This window comes from Lampetra fluviatilis, chromosome 5 (assembly GCF_964198595.1).
Source record: "Lampetra fluviatilis chromosome 5, kcLamFluv1.1, whole genome shotgun sequence".
NCBI lineage: Eukaryota > Metazoa > Chordata > Hyperoartia > Petromyzontiformes > Petromyzontidae > Lampetra > Lampetra fluviatilis.
Genome location: NC_136279.1, coordinates 10,617,021 through 10,642,058, shown reverse-complemented (window position 1 = coordinate 10,642,058; position 25,038 = coordinate 10,617,021). Strand labels below are relative to the sequence as shown.

Sequence of the window (25,038 nt, the reverse complement as noted above, 5' to 3'; positions counted from 1 at the left end):
ATAAGCAATATTTACGTTGTAAATTCCATTGTTAAGAGGGCATGAGCAGGAATATAGTCCTAGCACTGACCGTGGTGATGGTGTAGTGGTTGGGGAAGGTCTTGGTCGGGTACATTGCCCTCATGTATGGGGCATGTGTGCCACAGGACCCTGTTCGAATAAACAGGTTAGACAGCAGGTTCGATATTCATGATGCACACTCTACAGCCGAGTGTGGTGACACACGATGGTAACCTGGTGACTCAGGAGTCCGGGGTTGGTGGATTGTGCTTTGATGATGAGAGACGCATTGGGAGGTGCATGAAGGAGGGAGTAGAAAAAGTACATTGCTAACCTACTTGTCCAGAATAAAGTTTTTGTTTTCGGTTAGTTCGCGTAAATATAAATGCGTCATTAAACCCGCCACCACCGGAAACAGCCAATTAGTAAGTGTCTCCCTGCTTACGTTAATGTGTGGCAGTGTTCATTTCTGTTGGTGACTCTGAGCCAGTGATTAAAATGATACTTTCCTATGACAGGGGCCAGTCTACACATTGGACAACTACTTTGTTGGGACTCATTCAACTGATCCTCACCACGAGGATGGCTCAATCCTCAACATTGATTTGCGAGTCGAGAGCTTTAGCCACGGTACCACCTGGCTGTACGGCGTCGTTGGCTCTTAATTAAATGTTTTGAGGGTGAGGCAAATTATAAAGTGACAGTAACTCACTGAGCTTCTGCAGGTTGGGCACAAGAGCGGACCAGGTCTGGAGGTACTCGGCACGGAAACCATCCAGGGAGAACAAAATGAGAGGCTGCCTCTTGAACCTGCGACATCAAACATGGCACACAGGGTAAGATAACTCTCCTAATCTACCGACAGCAGTGAACAATGATCAGTATATTTCGATTTAAAACCTTCGTGACTGCAGGGATTCATCTTCTTGGTTCTTTCGGTAAAGTCACGTAACTTTAAAGTCACGTAACTTTACCGAAAGAACCAAGAAAATTATCAGTATGGTCCTCCAATGTGTTTTTGGGTTGTACCACGTGTTGTTCAGCATGCTGTCTGATGTTATGATCCACGTACAGGATGCTTCTTTAGGAGCCAAATTTTGTTTCATTGTGTAAAATAAAAATAGAACTGAATTCGGTCCCTGAGGAAGTTCCAGGATCATGGAGCGAAATAACAGATATGGTGGCAAAGAACACACGGTACAACCTGAAAGCACATCGGAGAGCTGTGCAGCACAACTGTGACAACATATGCTTTCGTAACTATCGCTATCACACAAGTCTTGTTTTGCAGAGCATGTTGTACATCGCGAGAGCTGTTAAGCGGCAGATTAAACACGGTGATAGCCATGGGAAGGGTAACTTTACCTCTCCGACCGTAAACGTAAATAACTGTTGTCTTCTAAATTTGAGTGTGTATGGAGGTTTACTGCATGACACCTAATAAAAAGTGTTAACATTTAACATTATTGCCTTAAAGCTTTTGTGACTGCAGGAATTCCTATTCTTTGGGTCTTTCGGTGAAGTCACGTAGAACAATAAAAGAATAAAAATAAAAATAAAGTGAATACAAAATAATAAAAAAAAATAATAAAAATAACACGATCCTTCGATCGCAACACAAGCAATCGTCATCAGGTGAAAAAAGAGGGGGACAAGCTGCTGAGGCAGGCTGTTTTAAAGGTTTGAAATGGGTGTAGCCCAAGGGTCATAAAACGAAGTGGGTGGGGCTATTGATGTTAAAGTGAGAGAGATTAGCACGTCAATGTATTCTCATTTTTTAAATTCACTTTATTTTCATTATTATTTTATTTTTCTATATACGTGACTTTACCGAAAGACCCAAAGAATATTTAACATTATTGACACGAGAACCTTTTCAGGTCCAATGGGCGCATTCCATGATTGTTGTGTACAATGAAAGTGTATAGCATACCTTTTCTCGTATAAATATAAAGTGAACAACTAAATACATATTTTTTAAAACTAACTTTTTTTTTCTCACTGTCGAACACAATGTTGTAGATATTTCCCCCCTCTTTACACTACACAAGTGTTGTATCTTCCATCGTGTTACCTTTTCTATTAATGTCCCCTACCCGATCTCTCTCTTTCCTCTATTCTTCCTTCTCTCTCTCTCCTACGTCTCTGTCACTCCTTAGCCGACAGCTGGGGACTGCTACGTGTAACTTTGTTATATGTCGGAAATGTGTAAACGGTTTTTTGTGTTTCTGTATGTTGTTGAAATATAAAAATGTATTTTGACATAAAATAAAAAAACAGTGCAGACATCATTATGAAAATTTCCAATGCAAGTATTGAAATTATGCATCCTCACCCCGCGGGACATTTTGGAGTGCTAAGATCTTCACAGGGTTCTGCCACCCACGTTTTGGCACCTGCCCATTATTGGGAGGACACGGGAACAAAAACCACAAATTACTTAAGAGCTCACATTTTAAATAAATATACATACAACGTCGTATGCATATGTCCACAGTTGAAATGTGTACAGAAAGTGTGGGATTTAACAACCACAATAAAAACAAATATAACAAAAGTGAGGGGGATTGCGTCGGGAAACAAAAAAATACTTTTTCATGAGCCTACAAGAGCTGCGAGCTATGCAAAGTATGAAGTGCTGCAACGGTTAATCAATTAAACTGATTCATCAACAATAAAAAATCTATGCTGGAGCGGCATAATGGTTGCACGCTCGGCTTGCAACCCGGAGGTCGCCGGTTTAATCTCCTGACGCAGGCCATTTGAAACAACGCTTGAACGTTTCTTATATCCTCCCGACTCTGTCCACCCAGCAGTATAAATGGTTACGCCACAGTTAGCGTATCGGTAAGTTACATCTAGATTTGAAGTTTTCGTTACTGCAGGGATCCACACGACGTTTCGGGCGCAACACAAGCGTCCGTCATCAGGTGGGACAACCACAGCAAGAAACAACCACAGAAAATGTATTGCTGTGGTTGTCCCACCTGTGTTGGTGGGTAATCCCATCTCTTCCAAATTGTCTGACCGGCGTAGTAGAGAAGGCCAAACTACCCTCTAGGGGGGCTCTCTAGAGTTCCCTCCGGTGGAGGCCCTTCTGCCGGCAGCCATCCTGGCCCCAAAGACACGGGGAACTCAGTGCAGCTCAAACTCATTTTGAGCCTCGTGTGTGGAAAGAGTTTTTTATGCAAATAGTATGTGAAAATTGTACGCTGTTTTTTACACAAATACTAGATTTGCATTTCAACTAATGTGAATAATCAAATACTCAACGAATTAATCAGTTGGTTCCAGCCTATAATGATGTCACTATACACGAGTTGTCCTCTGTTAGTTTCTGTATGTGTTTATGTTGAATTTCTTTCAAACCGTACGTAGCCCACCGTGCTTATCAGAGTTGCGACGGGGAGGGGGGGGGGGGATAACAAACTCGGTACAAAAAGCAGTTCTAAAGAACTCCCGTGCATTAGTTATTGCCTTGGAAACGTTTTGCGATTCTCACTCCATGTGCGCTTCCACCCAGCCAACGCTGCATTACCTTTACAGGTGGTCATGTAGTTGGTACAGCAGTCCTTCTTTTCCACGCAGTCATCAGAGCAGTGGCAGCTGCTGTTCGCAAGTCGCTTCTCCCCACAACGAATCCGCGTGCATTCCCAGGATGTCACTGTGACAACGGCGTGGCAGTAGCAGGCAGACACGATTATAAGCAGACGCACAGACGTTCAAATACATCAAAAACGAACGAGAAAAGTCCTGCACATTTGTGGATTTTGTAACACTCTCCAACATGTTTGTCCTCAGAAGTATTTAATCGGCGATAATACCATTACTTTAAAAGCTGTACAACTAGACAATGTCACACGGTGCATGGCATGTGATGTCGAGCGATGATATCGCACGTCATGACATCACTTAAGGGCAACGCTTTGATCAATGTGGCCATTTTTGTAGCGGACAAGTCCCAAACCGCAACACAACTTACATTAACATTTAAATCATCATGAATAAACTTTCTGAGAATCGTCATGACCCCATGTCACAGACAAACAAATGGAAAATGTTATATATGTGTAAGGACAGTACGGGGCCTAGTGGCCGCAAATAATTATTGCAGCGATGAGGACAGGCAGGGTCACTGGGTGAGAAGTCAACGCGAGGGATAGAGCTGGAACCCTCCGGGGCGTTATAGTGAGGCAAAGGAGAGACTTCGGGGAAAAGGGGCGTGGCAGAGCCGAGGGGAAATAAAAGGCAACGCGGAGCGGGGCTCGGGGCTGCTGTGGGGGATTCGGGGTCCGGACCGTCGTCGCTGTCATCACGGTGGATCGCCCTCGTCATCTTGGAAGGCTGAGAAAGAAGTTATATGTCTTCGCCGTGGCTACTACATCGACGGCACCTATATAGTCGAGTCAGTTATGTAGTGAACGTCGTGTAGCAGCTACGTAGAGTCACGCAGTTGTATATAGTCAACCTGCGTCCACCTGATAACATGTCATCAAGACGGGTGGACTGTAATATATAATAAATATATATATATAACTTAAGCAAGACAGCATCTCTGAGTGCTACATTACATATGTATATTAAAAATGCAATACACTGGAGGGCATACGTACAGGGCAGCAGGCATAGGTCGTAGTAGTCTGGGCAGCAGTTGCCTGCGTCCTCACAGGAGGCGTCGCACACGCAGTCGAGCGACGCTGGCTGGATTCGCCCATTGCAGCGGCCTTGGCAGGACTGCGCGGGCAGCTTTGGGGTGGCCTGGGAGGACGACTGGGAGGACTCTGCCACTGTCAAGAAGCCGTACAACAACGTCAGCTCCAGTGTCAAAGGCTCAACATGCAACGGAGACAAAAACGAATACTTTACGTATATTGAATGCAATTTCTGTTGAAAATAAACATGTCAATTTGGTATTAATCGACGAGTAAAGTTGTTCACCGATTCACTTCATACTCTTACAAATGTTGAGGCGTAGAACCATGCGGAGACGGAGCTTCGTGTAAGGGCTTTCGCCGTTTATTAATAAGGTTTAACACTCGGCTCACACCAAAGGTAGGTGTTCGCTATGCTCGGTCCTTCCCGTGGACCCCCAGGCTCTCCTCGTCCTAACCTCGGCTACCCCTTGGGCTCTCTCACTCGGGTCGGGACGGGGGTTCAGCCAACGCCGCCCGACCGAGGAGAGAAGAACCCCACTTCATGCTCAGCTGGTACTCATAACCTTCTTCGAGCCCTACTCTCGGCTATCCCTTCGGCTCTCCCACCCGTCGAGCCCGGACGGGGATTCAGCCAACACCATCCGGTCATGAGCGGGGGAGCCCTCTTTCAGCCGATCCACACCCCGAGCTCCCCCTTGGGCGGCTCCTCCCCTTTTCTCGGACCAGCCCCCATTCTTGAGGGTGTCTCCTTACAGCGCCCATGACATGACGTCATCACACCTTACGGTGCCCATGACATGACGTCATCACACTACTCCTCTACACAAATGTTCGGCAACTTTACCATCCTTTTTATTGTGAAAACCCTTTACGATTGCACCAGATTGGTTGTTTCCTCTAATATAAAGTACAAATTAGCTACCATTTTGCAAGACAGAATGCTTCGATTTTCATCACAATGCTCAGCTTTTGAACTCCCTCCCATTATCCCTTTTGTAAAGTTCGCATAACCTCGCTCAATTCTAGAAGTGTGATGGTTCAGGCTTTTGGATTGCGCCTGATAATAGTTACAGCCCCTTTGTTCGTGAACTGCTGAATGAAGGCCATGTTGGGATTATTTAATCGTAATTCACCACGCTGGTCAGTGCAGGTTGGTGAAGGGGAGAGGCCCAGGAACCGTCAGATATCACTTGCCACTGATATTAGCCATTAACAGGAATCAAATTATATTTTGGCAGTGGTGCATTTTTTCTTCCTCGGTCAGTTATATTTTTTTATAACACAGAATTTGTTACATTATAAATGTTATTATAAAAATGTTACATTATGTTAAAATAAGCTACTCAAAATAAGGTACGAATCTAAAACCACTGCAGAAACTAGAAATTAACACATTCAATCCTCTGTTAAGCTTTTTCTACATGCATGATCTATCAGAGCTCTCCGAAGTGTTTTCCTGTTTGTACCACGCGTCGTTCGGAGTCAAGGTCCGACGTTTCGCTCCACGTGCTGGAAGCATCGTGCCAAGCAACGCACGGCACACCCTGAAGACACATCGGAGAGCTATAAAGCACAACCGCGAAAAATTATGCCGTTGACTGAAAGTGTTCGCGATGGATAACACAATGTGTATATGTACAGCGCATTCACATTTTTTATACCGAGACAAGTGGGTCTTTAACTGTGTGTTGGGTGCCTTACCTTTATTTTTATAGTGGTTTAACTGTACTCCAAGACCAAGTCCCAAACTCAAGGTTACCACCACAAGACATGCAGCAAGCACCTAATGGGGGACAATCGATAATTTAAGTCTTCATGAAGCAGAAGATTAATTCAGCATTGTTATTGCTTAAACCCTACAAGCCTTATCCATAAAAGTATGCATTAAAATACACTACTTAAAATGTGTCAAAATGCAGTTCACTGCTCAGGGAAGACCATCCCTTTGGGGCCAATAGAATTAGGACCACTTTGTGAGATGTTTCCAGTGGCATGCTATTGACAGACTGGGGTCCACCACAGTTATGTGGAATTTCCACCACTGGATCATGAATCATGGGAGCTATGAGCGCATCACAACAAAGACACGATGGCCCCTATCATACCCAAGTTGCCACTCGCTACATCATGGTACCACACTCAACAAAGATCTCATGTTAAGAGTTATAATAAAACAGTATCGAGGCTTCAAAAAATAAGAAAGAGAATAAATGAAATGACATAAGCCAATAGGAGGCTGGTACAAAATGTACAAGGATGCAGGATTATTCGATTTTGAGAAAAATAAAACGCAGATCAAACACGTTACAATCAGTGTTCTTGCATTGCCATATGAAAATAACAAAATGTAGAGGTCATGTATGCAGGAGGTGGATTGACGGCATTAAGGAGGACTAAACAGAGAACAATATGGGTCAACAGGAAAGCAATCGCCATGACCAGAGAAAGGGAGGAGTGTACAAATTCGTCTGGCCTCATCGTCAGACATCACGTGACGGTTGAAAATTAGTGTTTTGCACGGGGTAGGACATCTTGAAAAAAACTTTCCAACATATTCTTTGGTTCTTTCGGTGAAGTCACGTAGATAGAATTTTTTTTTAAATAAATGTTTTTTTTTATCAAAGCAAAACGAACCCCACGACGTATCGATTGTGTTGCGATCGAAACGTCGAGGGTTTTTTTGCTTTAATTTTAAATTTATTTTATTTGTATTTTCTGTCTACGTGACTTTACCGAAATCACCAAAGAATATGAATTCCTACAGTCACGAAAGTTTTAAGTCAAAACTATCCAACAACAACCGGTCGCGCCACTGTGACTATCACGATGGTTGTTTTCTCTTCCTGGGTGCTTAATTGCCCACGTCAAATCAAAGTGATGACAGTGTGCGAGCAGAGTCAGTGAAGCGGTGAGGATTGTGACGTGCCACAATGCCACAACATGGCATGGTGCGCGTAATATCAAAACAACTTCTCGGAGTGGCAACATTCGCTTTGCCAGACTGGCAAAGTACACGTGTGTACGTGACGGCTTAACTGGAGTTACAAATGCGAGTTGACTGTGTGTAAATTTATAAACAAATGGCCCTCCTACAAATATGTTGTAATTCACTTGCTCTGGAAACCGGTTCACATTAGAATACTTTTGTTATACAGTACTATTTTAAAGTGGTTTAACACCATGCATTTGCCAATCCTCTATGTTGATTAAAAGTGTGACTTCAACCAACCGGCCAATGTCATCCTAATTATTTAGTGATACTGCATTGGCAGTGGTGGACAAGGACAAATAAAAAAATTCTACAAAATCGTTGATAATATTGTGGTTAACCGTCAAACCACGGCAGCATCCACACATCGATCGGCAAGTGTTTATTCATAACGTGCACTTAACTTGCTCTTTGCACCCTTTGCTAAGAAGCGTGGAGAGGTGGCCTGTGGCCAGATCAACCAGAATACGCTCCAAATAGTCAACAAACTAAACACACAAAGCAGTTAAAAAAAAAATTATATCTCGAGATCTCAGAAGCTGAGAAGGTTTCAGCCTGGATAATGATTGGATGTGCGATGACCATTCGCAAACAGATAAATTCACATTCGTCATGAACATTGGCTTAAAATAAAACAAAATAATCGCCGACGTTTTAGGAATTGGCCCGTCATCGTGGATAAATCAAACTATCAAACTATTTTCAACATTTTTTTTACCAGGTAAGGCCCATTGAGCTATATAGCTCTTTTTCAAAAACACCATTGGACACAAATGATCGCTCAAAATAGTGGCTTATCATGTAAAAATGTATTGCAGCCAAATCCACTAAATGCACGCTTCTTAATGCGAAAGGAAAAATCGGAGGACCCGGATAAAAATCCATGCGACCACGGGGAGAACGTGCAAACTCCATTAGCTTTGGGGTCGAACCCATGATCCCCTGTATACCAGGCGAGGTGGTTAACATCTCGCCACCGTGGCGCCCATAAATGATGCTATCCACCTTCATTTGTGTGCTATGAAGAATGGCCATTGCCCAAAACTTCGCCGATTAAATGTGTTCATTTTAAGGCAGTGCTGCAGAACGAATGTGTTGATATTTTTGGTTGTTTATTGTCCTTGTGCACCATTGCCAACAACAGCAGCAGCAGCAGCATCACAGGTTCCCATGAGCGTCTGCGCAGCTGCGCTATGTCATGGCAGCAGAGGGCAGAGCATCTCAATCCACGACTGTACAGCACTATGCTTCTGTCATCCCACATCGGTTGCTTCTCACCGTCACCAACCCGCGCTGATCAACATGATGAAGTACGTATGGCTCAATGACGCCCACGCGACCCGGAGCGTCGTGGGCGGACCCCAATCCAACAGTGTGTTTACAAATTGACGTGTCCATATTCACGGGGAAAGTGCATACGTGGAACTACAGCTGGGAGACAGAAAGAGCAAACATATGGGCGACGGAACACAGGCAGGTTGTGACATCGTATCGAGTGTGAAGAAAAAGTGTGTGGGCTTGAGCAGGACACACATCCTGGCTAGAAGGGTTAAATAAGACAGTGAAAGATGGGAAGCCATTCATCCTGTGGCAGATAGATCCTGGCTACTGTTGATGAGGATGACTGAACACATACTCTTCACTCTACAGAGTGGCCCAGGTGTCTTATGAACCCCCCCCACCCCCATTGTATTCTCTGAAACGTAATATACGGGTGTGTAATGTAACGTAAACTATATAAAATCAAATGAAAGTTAGGGGGTCACAATTAATTGGGATTCACAATAAATCTGCACCACCCTCCACATTGCATTGACTCAATTGACAGCGGAGTCCATCAGGTGAGCGCAGGGAACTCGCTCGCTCGCTGCACGTGCGCGCACGCTCCAGGCAAGGCGCTCATCAACGACGCGTCTCATGATGAAGTACTCGAGACGACCTTTCCCATTTACAGTCAAGCAACTCGCGCCCTGTCCATACTTCACCGTACTGGTCACGCGGTGGGGGGGGGGGGCAGAACCGGTTCCCATATCACTCGCCAGCGACTATTAACCGTAGCTTTGATTCAAATCCATAACGCGGTGCGCTAATCACAGCGCCACCGCTCCACCCCCATGCCTCTGTACTCACCAGTACACCGATCTTGTAGGGTCGAACCTTGTCCTTGGTCGGCGTCACCGATTGGTAATCGATTTCGTCCAATGGCAGCATCGAAACCGAATCACAGCTTCTTAACAACAACAACAACAGCAGCAGTGACAACAACAGCAGCAGCAGCAGCCCCAACGACAAAACAATACTCAGCAAACACGCATCTCAAATCGGTCAGCTCTGCGGCTTCTCTCGCTCCGTCTCTCCACAATCTGTCTCCCCTCCCTCGGTGTCCTCACGTTACTGCTCTCCCCGCGGATGTTATGCGGCATGAACCCTGCCCGCAACACCCTCCCCCCACACCTGCTCCGCCTCCGAAACCTTTGTGCTTCCGACAAAGATAAAGTTCCCCCGTATAGCCTCAACAGACTTTTTTGGGGGCAGGTGCTGTTAGGGAGCACATTTGAAGGCTGGCACGGCACACAAGGAGGTGCGCTGGCCAGCACCACGCCCGGCCGCCTTTGTCTCCCCAGTGGCGATGTTTACATATCGTGCCAAGTACTCATTTGAGACCCTGGACCGGTTCAAATAATAATCCACACACATCCACACGATCAATACTGACACGCACACACACCTGCCCTACTGCACACATGTATGCACATGCGAGCTTGCAGGAACAGATAAATTCCACGTGCAGTCAAATACGTAGAACGCTGGGAAAAGTGCTCTGAGCAAACACCTATTTATTATGTATTCAGTATCCAGGTCGGCCGCCTTTGTCGCCCCAGTGTCGATGTTTTTACAGCGCACCCAGGTACTCGTTTAAGGCCGAGTATTGCGTGAACTTGGAATTCCCACCAGGACCGGTTCGGAGACTGCTCGGACTGATGGGTGATCGCCGTGGTCGAGCATCACAACTCAGGGCAGGTTCGCGGCGCCCGAAAGCCATCGATGAACTGAACGAAACTGGATTTGAAGCTTTCGTGACTGCTGCAGGAATCCATACTCTCTGATTCTTTCGGTAAAGTCACGTAGGTAGAAAAATAATAATAATACTAATAAAGGAACACGACGTGTCGGTCGCAACACAAGCGTCCGTCATCAGGTGAGAAATAATGATCTGCTGTTGTGGCTTTATGTAGGCACGGGAGGGGGGGGTGTAGAGTCGTGGCTGCAGGAGTTCACGGGGGGGCTAGGGGGGAGGGTTTGTGGTGTGCAGGGTATGGGTGGGGGCTGGAGCAATTGGCATGTCAATGAGCTTGAATCAGTAAACGAAAACAGCACGGGTGAGTGAGTGAAAATCACAGCAGTTAAAGCTTGACGTGGTTTATCACGTCCTTCCAATGATTGAGCTTTCGTGGCTGCAGGAGTTCACGGGGGGGATAGGGGGGAGAGTTTGTGGCGGGTAGGGACGGGTGGGGGCTGGCTAATTTCTGGCATGCTATTTTTCCAGCCCCAACCTTACAAACCCCTCTCCCCCGTGAACTCCTGCAGCCACGACTCTACACCCCCCCCCCTCCCGTGCCTACATAAAGCCACAACAGCAGATCATTATTTCTCACCTGATGACGGACGCTTGTGTTACGACCGAAACGTCGTGTTATTTTATTATTATTTTCTATCTATGTGACTTTACCGAAAGATCCAGAGAGTATAAACGAAATGTTTTAATGTTATTTTACCAGGTCAGGCCCACTGAGCCCTATAGGTCTTTTTCAGAAGCCACAGATGATAACTCAACGAAGTGGCTTATCCATTGTGGGCATTTATAGCAGCCGAATACTCTAAACGCACTTTGATTCTAAATGCATAGGGGCCGTCCATAAATGACGTCACGCACCTGGGGGGGGGGGGGGGGTCAGATATTTGTGACGATGTGTGACGAGGGGGGGGGGGGGTTGAGAAATGTGACGTCACATCAAAATGCGCAACTTTAAATAAATATAGACAACACGTTCTACTTAATTAAATAGACTTTTTAATACATGTTTTCTCCTACAACATCAGAGTGCAGCGCCACATTAAATACGCACTACAATGACAATAGTTTAAAGCGACTTGAAGCATGTTTTATATTTTTTGGGGGGGGAGGGGCAGAGCTTTGTGACGTCATATTTGAGGGGGGGGTTAACTTTTCGTGACGCCGTGTGACGAAGGAGGGGGGGGGTCAAAAATCGTCCAAAATCGCGTGACGTCATTTATGAACGGCCCCACACCAGGCTAGGTAGTTTAAAATCTCGCCTCCACGGCGCCCCCATTAATACAGGAACACACAAGTACACGCGTTGAATACAAAAACCCCACAACAGTTTCCACACACGGGCTGTTGGGGAGAAGTTGCTGTTTGCGCCGATGGAGGCTGGCACGATGCACCAAGCAGTTGGTTGCGGTGGAGTGGCTGGCGCGGTGGTGGAGTGTGGTTCGTGCGCTGCGCTACGATCCCACTCACAGCCAACACCAGCGACGACAATTATCTAAACCAGTCCAGAGCCTCCGCTATAGGTCGACCGAGCCTCAAATGTGGTACATGGTGGGATGTTTAAAACATTGTCACTTCTTCCACCATTGGAACCTCATTTGCCAGTTAAAAATATGATAATTGTTTTTTTTACCCTTCTATCTGGCAACAAAACTGACACCTTTTTTTACAAGGAGTTATGTTTGCATAGACCACAATAAATGCAGCCAGATAGAAGGGTAAAAAAACACTTATCATATTTTTTACTGGCAAATGAGGTTCCAGTGGTGTAAATGCTTACCCCGAGCTCTCATACTCTGATGGTGCATTGTCTTTGAGTTGTGCGCCTTTTGGCGTCATCTGGTCCAACCCATGTGAGACTAGGCTCTAAGGAAAGCTGTCTCGGGTGTGGACCAATCAACTTCAAGGACAGTGCATATATTATCAGAGTTATGTTTTTTTGTTTGCATTATGGCTGCAGGTATTGTGGTCTATGCAAACATGACTCCTTGTAAAAAAAAGGTGTCAGTTTTGTTGCCAGATAAAAGGGTAAAAAACCAATTATCATCGTCACTTCTTCTTTCGTATTGCCGATGTTGATGCAAAGTAGCAACTACAATTGCACATTCAGGTGGTTAAGCCAGGTAACAGCGTCAGGAGTTGACTTTTATTGCACCGTACGTAGCCAACCGTAACGTGTACTTCGTATTTGTGGATGGGGCATTGCGTCGTTTATCTGTTGGGTGGTCCACAACCACACACTGCAGAGTTGTACATTTTCAATTTTTGCATCAGGTATCCGCATCTGCTATGGTTTGTGCGGATGCGGTTTTACGGTGTACCATGAGCCACCCACCCCCTACGTGTGCCGTGCTGGCTTTCGTAAATGCTCGCTAACAGCACTTGCCGCTACAGTCCGTCGTCGGAGTGGGCTGCACAATCTCATATATAGACACGCAGACTCAGCGTGCTGGGCTGCCGCGGTCTTTGCAGTACACCCCACGTGTTGCAACATGCAAACAACACCGCTTCCTGCTGCTGCTGCTGAACACGCACCTCGGTTCACGTATCGCGAAATCTCCTTCCCCAGGGGAAACTCCACCTAACTCCTTACGGCCTTAAAGCATCTATCGGGTTTCACAACACCACCAAAAAACCCGACGTTTATCTTTCTTCATTTGAAGCTTTCCTGACTGCAGGAATCCATACTCTTTGGTTATTTGGGTAAAGTCACGTAGGTATAAAATAAAATAAAGAACCAAAGAAATACCGAATAAACCAAAGAGTACGACGTTTATCTTGTTTAACAACATGCGGGTGGTGGTTTGGCAGCTTTAGAAGCAGGGTTTCTATAATTTCTAGCCTCTCCTCACTCTCTTCACCTTTAGAGCGACTCCTCACCGTTCGGCATGTAATCTCAAGTCGTTACACGCTGCATGCACTACGGCACGCGTGACACACGCGATCACACACACACACGTTCACACGCGATCACACACACACACGTTCACACGCGCGCGCAATATCACCGTGTTCATTACCAACTAGCGCAAGCTACTACGCCAGTTGGGGCGTGTTGAGCAATCATCGGGCGCGTACGGTGTGAATAACGCCATTTATATTCGAAAGGCAAAAATTAAAACTGCTCTGCAATGATATAAAACTCCACGCATTCGTCAATATCGCTTCCTTAAAATAAAACAATGTGTAATAGTCGACGTTTTGGGAAATGACTGTTCTTCAGTTAGATGATGTTTTGGGCAATATTGCTCCCCAAAAACGTTGCCTGTTAAAAGTTTTAATTTTGAGGCGGTGTTATTGACGAATGTGATCAAAACAAAAATGTGTGCTTGGCTGCCTCTGCCAACACAGCATAACCAAAGACATGTCTGCAATATTATCATGTTAATATTATTACGCACAACTCCATTTCCGTATTTGAACGTCCCAAATTGATACATTATTACACTTGATTATGTGCACACTCTTCAAGTCCTTGGCCTTTTTGGGCATGGCCGTTTCCTTCACAACATCTCTTTGCCATGCTCTTTCCACTTCTTTCCGTCCGTCGCTGCATCTCTCAACCGAGATAGCTTCCATTCGGTCTTAGGTTTGATGTCTAACACCCATTACGATCATGTTCTTCCTCTTCCCCAAGCGCCTTCGAGTGTTCCCTCCATCACTATCCTTTCGCAGCCTGTCCCTATTATTCCTGGTCACGTGTTGGAAAGATTGCAGTTTCCTTTCACTCAATGTCTATTCTTTAAGTTTATTCCAAAGCCATAGACCAGTGGTTCCCAACCTTTCTGGACCCGCGGACCCTATGAACCCTCAACAATGTTTCGCGAACCACCATGCAATAAAACGTGGTGTTTTGCGAAAAAAATCGCATCTCCAAAAGTTCTGTGGATTAGTTCGCACAGCCTTGTGGATAATCAGTGATTCGTGTGTTGGGAACCACTGCCATGGACAATTCAATAGACGTTCAGTCTGTGGAAAATAAGTCTGGCTGCTATTAAAACTATTCAATCTAATTGAGATAGCTACCACATTTCTGAGAGGCTCAAAGAGGGACATACAGTGCGCTGGTTTTCCCTGCCTATAAGTCCCGCCTTATTTCTCATAACCACGCCCACTCCATCACTAGCTCCACACAGTGAGTGGCATCCTCGCTCTTTCTGACGTTGGCCCAGCCTACGCCACTGACAATCCCACCCGTTTCTCGGGTTGCCCCGCCCATTGTCTGCATCATCAGTCTTTCAGGATGCCAACAACATTTGTCATCTGGGACAAAACCCAGTTTTTGACAAATTATTCAAGGGGCCACCGGGCACAGCCTTTCTGATACCACCAGGACTATTCCAGCCAAAGATAATACGCTTTATGGCTTTAATTGAAAGGGATTGTGTGTACGTGTGTATCACACGCGATGGGTAGTGCACTTTTAATTTGATTCATGGCCCTCCTCATCCCATGTAGTATGTTAGTCAATAACAGATAATCCACAGTAACCACCAGAGGTGGCATAACTTTACTGGTTTCAATTTGTGTATGTGGCCAATAACAGTGAATTTCGTGATTTACCATTGGAAATGAGTGGCCTATGAAATAATTCACCATCGTTAGCCATGTAAATACATCGGTCTTCTAAATGTTGGCCACTTCGCAATCACGCGTCTGCAGCGAGTGAGTACTTGTATTTGAACCCGAGAAGACTGGTAAACATGTAAACGCGTGCCGCGGTGGTGGGTAGCAACGACTGCATTATGGGCAACGCCGCATTACATTGTTGGACAAATTCACGCTCTAATTATAATTGGCAATGTAATTATTTCAACAAGTGAGCATTAACAAAAATGTAATTGCCTTCCGATGCCAGTGACCTAACAGAGAGGAGCAATCATGCAACGTGCTGCAGTAGTAGATCGGGCATCATATTATGTAGGTCACATGAGTTATAGAGGACGTCTACAGGGGAGATGGAGTAATGAAATCAGCTTGTGTACAGGTGCTAGACGGATTTGTGGCATTCTAGGCTCATGAGGAATGCTGACAGCTTTGGTAGGCCTTCGACCAGCAGTGGATTGATGGCTGCTGATGATCGTGATATACAAGTATGTGATAATGTAAATGTAATTGAAAAGGTGCTCAAATATATGAATGCACACCCAGCACATACATTGGCTATGACTAAATCACCCTGAACGCGTCCGATCTCGGAGGCCAAGGATTATTGAGTCATGTTAGCACTGGGATAAGAGACTGGAACTACCAGAAGTTGTACACTGTAATATGGTCATGAAATGGCGGTTCAGTCTTTCACGAATGGATTTGTCGGTGCCTCCTCGGTGGTTAATGGTAGAGGTCAAACATTTCAATGTGGGGCCTTGCATAACGTTTATCCTTGATACTTGGCGAGGCTTTCGTGGGTATATAAAATAAAACGTAATATAACTATTACTAGGCTCATATACCTTAAGATCCACAATTGCTGTACCTGCAATGCAGTTCACCTGTGGAACGCACACGTGCATGTACGCATGCATAATAAGGAAACACGGTATACTTTCGGTTTAAAGCATTATATTTGAGTTTTTTCTTTGTCATGTGCGCAACTCACAAACTTCCATGTCCTCATGTTCTCAAAGGAATTCCTTACAATACGTGGTGATTCTGGAAGTGCAAGTTTTGGCCACACCTATGAGGCAAAATATCATGACTGACTCACGCAAATATACAAGCCCTTTACCAGTACAGTATACTGATGTATGAAGGCCTCCATGCCATGCCAAACATGTTTTTTTTTACTATACTTCACCATGTTGGCTAGAGTAGGTTGGTGATGAGGGTGTGGGGGGTGTGGGGACAGTGCTAATGTTAACCATGGTGCAGGAATCAATCTCAGTTTGCCAGATTTAGAGTGCAGTGCGCTAACCACTGCGCCACCGTTTTTCCACTGACTCACTCAGTGCACAGATACTTACCCCTAAACGTATCGTGTGCATCAACTGGGAAATCCCCAGTTCACTGTTGTGCATGTGGCGTCGCAGCAGAGTGCTCGACTAACAATTGGAATGTTTGCGAGTTGAAATCCTCGTTCAGGGTTGTGGAGGGGATTAATCAAATGAGTACCGTACGACTATGTGGCCGTCCATAAATGACGTCACGCGATTTTGGACGATGTTTGACTTCCCCCCCCCCTTCGTCACACGGCGTCACAAAAAGTCAGACCCCCCCTCAAATATGACGTCACACAGCTCTGCCCCCCCTCCCCCCCAAAAATATAAAACATGCTTCAAATCGCTTTAAACTATTGTCATTGTAGTGCGTATTTAATGTGGCGCTGCACTCTGATGTTGTAGGAGAAAACATTTATTAAAAAGTCTATTTAATTAAGTAGAACGTGTTGTCTATGTTTATTTAAAGTTGCACATTTTGATGTGACGTCACATTTCTCAACCCCCCCCCCCTAGGTGCGTGACGTCATTTATGGACGGCCCCTTTATTGCGAGCCAACAGTGGATTTCCAGTGACGAGGCTGCCCGCTATCATAGCAATTTAGAATTCCCACCGGTGACTCAACGGGTATGAGAGTCGAGCAATACCAAACACCTCTACTAACTTTAAACTCGTACCGGGGGGTATGTCCACGGTTAATAAATCATGTGTGCATGTAATGTTCACCGAAAGTCAAGCTTGTTAGGAATTTTATGACGAAGGCTCGTAGCCAAAAGCTAACGTGGCAGAAATGACACAAAAAAGTGGCTCAGAAAGCTCCGATCAATTATTAATGAACTTTGATTGTTTGCAATAAAAGTTGACTGGCATACAAAGTGTTGGCAAAGACTAATGTTAGCATGCACCCGTTTTTATTTACACCATGTATTATTACCGCGCAACGCACTCTAATAACCCACAGCCCTGTAAATCCACTGAAAAAGCAACTGGTTCCAATGGAATATTTTTTTGCAAGCCATTCGACGGCATCTGGGGGAGCTAATGTCTACCGTGGCATGAAATCAAATACACACTGCCGAGTTTGTAACCAACGAGTGCCATTGCAATACTATTACACATTTTTTATTTTATTTTTTATTTTACCAGGTAAGGCCCACTGAGCTATATCACTCTTTTTCAGAAGTGACTTGGCCACAAATGAAAGCTCAACGAAGTGGCTTATGTGAAAAATGTTTTGCAGCCAAATACTCTAAACGCATGTTTACAGACATAATTTCTATTGCCCTCAAAACCTATTCATGTTATTCAGCGTACCTAGAAAAGTTTATATTTATAATGTATAATAATCTACGACTCTTTGTCAATCCGTTGCTTCGTATGGCAGATGTAGATGCAGAGCAACATCGCTGTGATGTCTCCTTCGCATTGGTGGATCTGGCATTGTGTCATTCTATGTTGCATGGTGTGTTCTGGGTGTCCACAGTCGCACACTGGACAGTTTTTAATTTTCAATTTGTGCATCAGGTATCCGCATCTGCCATGGATTGTGTGCATGCGGTCTAGAGTGGACCATGAGCTTCGTGGAAGATCAAACCCAAGCATCGTCTGCGTTTGGTCTTTCACAAGGTGTTTGTTTGTGAGTTCTATTGAACTCCGTTCAGCTCCCCAAGCTTCATCCGGGTTGAACTAGCATTGTTGAAGGTTAATCGCATGGGTTCAAAGGGCTTTGCGTGACTTCAAGCGATTACGAGGGAGGTGGTCCTGATGAACGAGGTGACTGTTTTCCTCGATTCTCAGGACTTCCTGGACGATTGCAGCTGTCCAGCGGATGGGTGGGGGAGAGATCTGTGACAGAACGGGCAGCCAGGGCATTGGGGTCGACTTGAGGGTTCCAGTGACACACCGCATTGCAGTATTCAGTTGGACATCGACAAGTCGAGTGGGACTACTTCTGGTCCACACTGGTGCACAATACTTGGCTACAAAGTACACATTGGCCATCGTTGATGCCCGTTGCACTGGTGCTGATGCTCCCCAGCTTGTGCTTTCCCGTGTCTGGACCAGGTTGACCATAGTTTTGATCTTGGCAGCTACCTTTTTCGTGTGGTCGTGGAAGATTAGCGTATGGCCCAGCTTCACTCCGAGATAGATTGCCGCAGATCGCTTTCAGAGTGTGTTCGGCGCTTCTATCATCAAGATGAAATGCAGTTCCAGTTGTTTTGTTCGGATTTGGCTTGAGCCTCCATTTCCAGAAATATTCCCCGAGAGTGAAGACATCCCTATACCGCTTCGATCATGAGGGTTGTTTGACCACAGTGCATTCCGCAGGTCAGTGCAGGTTGGTGAAGCGGATCTGGATCAGGGCTGATTCGTATACGTTAGCTGTGGCTGGGAATTTGACTTAGGTCGTCAGGTTCATAGTACGGTGCAGGAAACACTGAATATATCCATTGGAACACGACTGTTGACTTCCTCACAAACTAGTATGTACTTTGTCGACTCCAGAGGGATGATGGACTGACCTAATCCCCAACCACAAATTTCCCAACCACAGCTGCTCTTAGTGGAGGAGTTTAAGTATCTTGGGGTTTCTTTCACGAGTGATGGTAAGTGGGAGCGGGCGATCGGATGGCGGAACGGTGTGGCGTCCGCAGTGTTGCGGGCACTGCAAAGTCCCGTGGTAGTGAAGCGGGAGTTCTCAAACAAAGCTAGTGGTTTACAGTTCGATCTACATTCCCACCCTCACCTATGGTCATGAGCTCTGGATCATGACCGAAAGGATGAAATCGCGGGTACAAGGGGCCGATATGAGGTTTCTCCGCAGGGTTGCCGGGCTCACTCTCCGTGATCGGGTGAGGAGTTCGGTAATCTGGGAGAGCCTCAGAGTCGAGCCGCTGCTCCTCTGGATCGAGAGGAGCCAGTTGACGTGGTTCGGGCGCCTGGTAAAGATGTCCCCTGGTAGACTCCTCCTGGAACTCTACCGGGCAGCACGCCCCACTGGGCGAAGACCCCGGGGCCGGCCCAGAACACGATGCTTGCGGGACTATGTCGCTCAGCTGGCCTGGGAACGCCTGGGAATTCCCCAGGAAGAGCTAGAGTCTGTCGTCTACTGAAAATGTTGCCGCCGCAACCCTCACCAGGACAAGCGGACTGAGAAACGAACGAAGGAAATTTCCGAATGTGAGTCTCTACCGTTGAAAAACGTGACCAGAACGTGTATATGATGGTTTTTCACTCGTAGACGTATTGCGTGTCACAAATTAGCTGTGCTTTTCATTCCAAGACAGGACAATATAATAGAAAGCTTTTATCAACATTCGCTTATGAAGCTCAGTCTTTGAATCTAGAGGTAACCTTATATTTGTATTGTATAAATGGTAAAAATAAAAGGACAGTATGTGCAACATGAACGTAATGTGACACCTTGTTGTAATTACAAACATGCTGTTTTCAGACGAAGCTATTCACATTTCCCCCCGAAACAATGCATTTGACTCGAACGTCGCATTCATTTTCAGTGATAAGGCAGTGCAGTGCATTTTTGCGGCACATTGTTTTGATTTGTGTGAACTGATTTCCTGGTGTGAACAATATCATACATTGCTGTATGCAAATCATTATACTAGTTTCTCATTGTGGGCGGTATAGCAGCACTGTAATTGCTCAATCGAATATGCAAAACAAAACATTGACAAATCAGACATTAGCCAAAAATAAGTATGTTCATATACTCGCTTTCCCAACTGATGACGGACGCTTGTGTTGCGCCCGAAACGTCGTGATTTATTTTATTTTATACCCACGTAACTTTACCGAAAGAACCAAAGAGGATGGACTCCTGCAGTCACGAAAGCTTCAAATCAAGTATGTTTACGTAAAATGTCCAGCTCCTCCCAAACAGACTACTGTATGAATCATCTGGTTGCTTTGCACCACAGAAAGGGAATGTTCATCTCCATTCTTTAGCTTTTCCCTTACATGGCAGCAATGCCCTTGGATTGCCATTGAGAATGTGAAACCTGCATGAACACCATTGGGTTTGATAACAACACATGCAGTCCGACAATTGATGCCCTCACCGAGTTGTAGACAACACCCGTGTGACCCGTATAGTCACGCTCATTGGGTTTTTAAGTTTCGTGAAAATGTTGTGTGTATATATGCTTCGAGTAAACAGTTACACATTAAACATTTCCATAACAAAAATCTGAGACCAAACAGAAACCAGTCTGTGAAAATGCATCATTAGCTTCGGTCAGCTGTTTATACAGCTCTAAATGCAGTCCTGTTGGAACCAGAATGACGTTTAGAAGGTTATAGAAATATTTGGCTGTAAAGATTACAACAAACCCTTTTGCACCTTCTAGCACAACAATGTGAATTCAATCAGCAGATTAACATATTTCTTTATTAAATAAACCATTCAGTTTGTGTAATAGGAAGTCCTAAGTTCGATCCCAACCCTGTTCTCCCAGTGGTCGCATGGATTTTTCACTGGGCCCTCCGGGTTTCCCCTCCACAATTAGAATAAAAATGCGTTTAGAGTATTTAGCTGCTATAAATGCCCACGTGATGATAATCCACTTCGTTCAGCTGCTATCATTTGTGGCCAGGTCGCTGCATACCGCAGAGGGCCTTACCCGGTAAAATAAACATATTTTAAATAAAGTCACGTAGAAGGGAAATAATAAAATAATAAAAATAAAACATAATAAAATAATTCTCATGACGTTTCGGCCACAACGCAAGCAGCCGTCCTGAGGTGAAGAACAGGTCTGTCGGGAAGACGCTGCCTTGCTTGCGTTGTGGCCGAAACGTCGTGAGAATTATTTTATTATGTTTTATTTTTATTATTTTATTATTTCCCTTCTACGTGACTTTACCGAAAGAACCAAGAAGATGAATCCCTGCAGTCACGAAAGCTTTAAATTGAAAAAAATATTTTAAATAGTTAAGTTTATTTTACTTTTCAGAATCTGGTACAGGCTTTTTGCGAGTACTAAGTATGCAGAAGGTCTTGGTATGGGAATGTGCCATTTTCACCACTGGCTGAGGGCTGCCGGAACGGAGATAAACAGTGCCCATCACGAATCACTTGAGCGAGAAGACCCTGTGACTTGTGAAAGATCGCATGCACACTTTGAAAGTGGACTTCCAGACCGCACTTGCGCGTGTTTATCAATTAGAAAGCACACTGCGAAATTGTGTGGTGAGATACAGCCACAACTCGGAAAAGGAACGGAGCGTTTAAATAATGATACTTACATTTATATTGTGCCCATACTATATCTATGTAAAAAAAATGTCCCAGTGCACATGTTATATAGCCCAGGACACCCCCTAATGGCAACTCGTCCCTGTGCGACACAAGGGGAACACAGCAAGCGAGCATTCGTCTGCCAGAATGGGGTGATGCTCCTATTGGTTATTCCAACGAAGTCATTATTAAACTTTAGGCTATTTTGCCGGCACACGTGGACAATTCTTTGTTTAACAATGTCAGGGGATCTTTTCAACGTCCACTGTGAAGCTGACGGTGCATATTTATTTTATAGTAATTACACCCGCAGTATTAACTGGGGCGGCCAGGACCTTTTAACCATGAACCGCCGCAACAAATGCCAAACGCACTACTGCTTGGTCAAGGCACTGGAGGAATAGTTTGTCTTATAAAGAAGGATAATTTTGGGTTGAATAGAAAGTTTACGAAGAAAAATGACCCATCAGCATGGACTCAATAGCGCTTTTCCAACGTGCGTTTGTCCTCGGAAGTTGAAACAATTATAATTAAAGAATGCATATTACCTGCTATGACGTATTGATCAGAATCATCGAGAATAATGAAGAAAATGTTATACTAACTGAAAGGTGTATAAAAAAAAACATGGAGAGATGCACGCTTGGAATTATATTGAGATGGGAAGGGGAACACATGGATGAGAATACATATCCATGACAAAGACTTGGTCACGTACCGTAACGTAGCTGGAAGGGATGATTGCTGATGTTCAGGATTAATGAGTGGCAGTCAAGGAAGGAAACGCGTCCAAGTGAAATGTGGATTATGAATTAAAAACAAATCTCCCACAAATTACTCAATTGCAATATTCATAGCAAACAGTCACGTAACATACTGCAAAGACTGGGCAGGACTCTCCTGAACGAGTCTAAAGACTCGGCGAGGCTTTCCTGGATAAACAAGTGTAATGATGCATCATCGTTACATCGCAAGGGCATTGGAGGGTGGGCAGCTTGACGAGGCCTTAATCCAGCAGTGGATTGATCACGGCTGACGATGATGATGATGATGAAAGCTTCCGAGCCGGAAAACAAAGATGACATGACGCGCACGTGCTGTGGCGAGATAACGTCTTTGTCATCGGGATGTGAGTGATGTAATCGGCATAGAAGAATAAGAAAAAAACATCGTGAGCAAAATAGCCCTCCTTTTACATCCTTCTGTGCCTCGCTTCAAGCTCACACCTTCTCTGTTGCCCATTGGGCAGCCCATTGAACAATTTGCCCCTGTACTATGCGTGGTGAATCTCTTATAGCAGCACACATTAATACTAAGATTGCGTTCAAATTGGATGTTTTAAAGTTATCGTGCATGCGCGCTCCAGCTCCCACGTTAGCCGTGGTCGGGAATCAAACCTGTTGCGAGGTCCAGCGCAATGCTGAACCGGAGTTTTTATATGACCAGATTTTGCACGAAACACAAATAAATACGTAGAAGCAGATTCTCACTTTAAACAATTAAACTATTCAACTACAGGAAATCCTGTATTCGCGAAGTATACGACTTCCCTATTCGCGACTCACCGGACTCACAGTATTCGGGAGCGTACGAAGTTGTGCCAGACCGTAGAGTTTTTACACTTGAAACTGTCTGCGAAGATTACGCGCGCGTAGTCTTCAAATCACGCAGTAATCCCGCTCTGAACTCGCTATTGTGCACTTTTACTTCTGTGCGTACTGGGAGCGGACTCGTTCATTTTGGTTACAAAGGCGTCGACTGTGAGATCCATTGAAAAGAACGCGAATGCAATCGGGGAAAGTGTTGCGGCTCGTGCTCCCCAGACTGCTAAAATGTATAACAACTGCGCGTTGTTTTTGTCATCCCGCTGAATTCATCACCACCACCTCCGTCAAATCATCATCGGTAATGAAACTACATATTGATATTTATAATGTATTATTTATTTTTTGTAATAATTGTTATTAAACATTTACAATTCCCCCCCCCTTCCCTATGTTCACTCGTACCAGGAAGGTAACCCCATTTTCCCCATTGGAACAAGGTTCATGCATTCGCGAGAACATGCAAACCCCAAATAAACAGGCGTCAGGGTCAGGATTGAACTCACGGCCCCTGTATACCAGGCGAGAAGGGCATTAACATCACGTCACCGTGGCGAATGCACAGCAAGCACAACCAGTAAGCATAATCAGTAAAAAGATACGGTAAGCAAGTTCCAAACATGTCATGAAGGTGGGGGGTGGATTTCGATTGCCGAATCAACATAAGCCAATGAAATGATGCAGGTTTTATTGCAGACAGTATAAAAGGACCTTTGACTGTCAATAATTCTGACTTTAAAATTTCGTGACTGCAGGAATTCATATCCTTTGGCTCTTTCGGTAAAGTCACGTAGATAGAAAAGAAATAAAAAGAAAAAAGAATAAAAAGAAAAACCACGACGTTTCGATCGCAACACAAGCGTTCGTCCTTTTCCTGATGACGACCGCTTGTGTTGCGATCGAAACGTCGTGGTTTTTATTAAGATTATTTTTATTCACTTTATTTTCATTACTATTTTCTATCTACGACACTTTACTGAAAGAACCAAAGAATATCAATAATTCTGTCCATTTAGATTAGTGGAAGCAATTTCAGAAACCAATATAAATTAAATACGTGGTTTAAGTCACGCACACTAAGTTTTACGATCTTTAATAGGGAATGTTGGTGTATAACTGTTATCACTGTACAAGAGCATTAATGTGCAAGAATCAATAGGTATTAAAAGCTAAATAAAATAACCGATACATACATTTGAGTGCGCAGGATAGATTTCTCACTATTTTTCTTCACCCGTCACAAATGTTTCACAGAACCCGTGACGCAAAAACACTCTTGAACAAGAGGCAATCGGACAACCCCAATGCGGCACTTTGCTGAAAATGGAGTTGAGGTTCGGCGATTCCTTCCTGGATGAAGGCCACCGCTACATGTAACGACTTGTACCATATACAGTATAACACTTTCACTCGCATATAGCCAAATGTAGCGATTGAAAATTAGACCGTCTATACTAATAGAAAGCTCCTTGTCAATCGACTGCTCAATGAAAGGCATTTCCTCATCCGTGTCTATCATGGGG

At 44.7% G+C, this 25,038-nt stretch overlaps 1 protein-coding gene across 2 annotated transcripts in view; it reads right to left on the bottom strand.

Annotated features, from left to right (window-relative positions):
- The window catches only part of LOC144932546 (venom phosphodiesterase CdcPDE-like), a 40,109-nt gene extending 30,084 nt beyond the window's left edge, over positions 1-10,025 (bottom strand). For both annotated transcript variants that reach the window (XM_078856736.1, XM_078856737.1), the window contains exons 1-7: positions 9,775-10,025; positions 6,357-6,438; positions 4,614-4,787; positions 3,539-3,664; positions 2,336-2,396; positions 713-810; positions 71-150 (exon numbers count right to left, since the gene is read on the bottom strand). In XM_078856736.1, coding sequence (XP_078712862.1) covers positions 71-150; positions 713-810; positions 2,336-2,396; positions 3,539-3,664; positions 4,614-4,787; positions 6,357-6,438; positions 9,775-9,855 — 702 coding nt within the window. In that variant the 5' untranslated portion in view covers positions 9,856-10,025. The remainder of the gene's footprint in view (positions 1-70; positions 151-712; positions 811-2,335; positions 2,397-3,538; positions 3,665-4,613; positions 4,788-6,356; positions 6,439-9,774) is intronic.
- Positions 10,026-25,038: the final 15,013 nt, after the last annotated feature.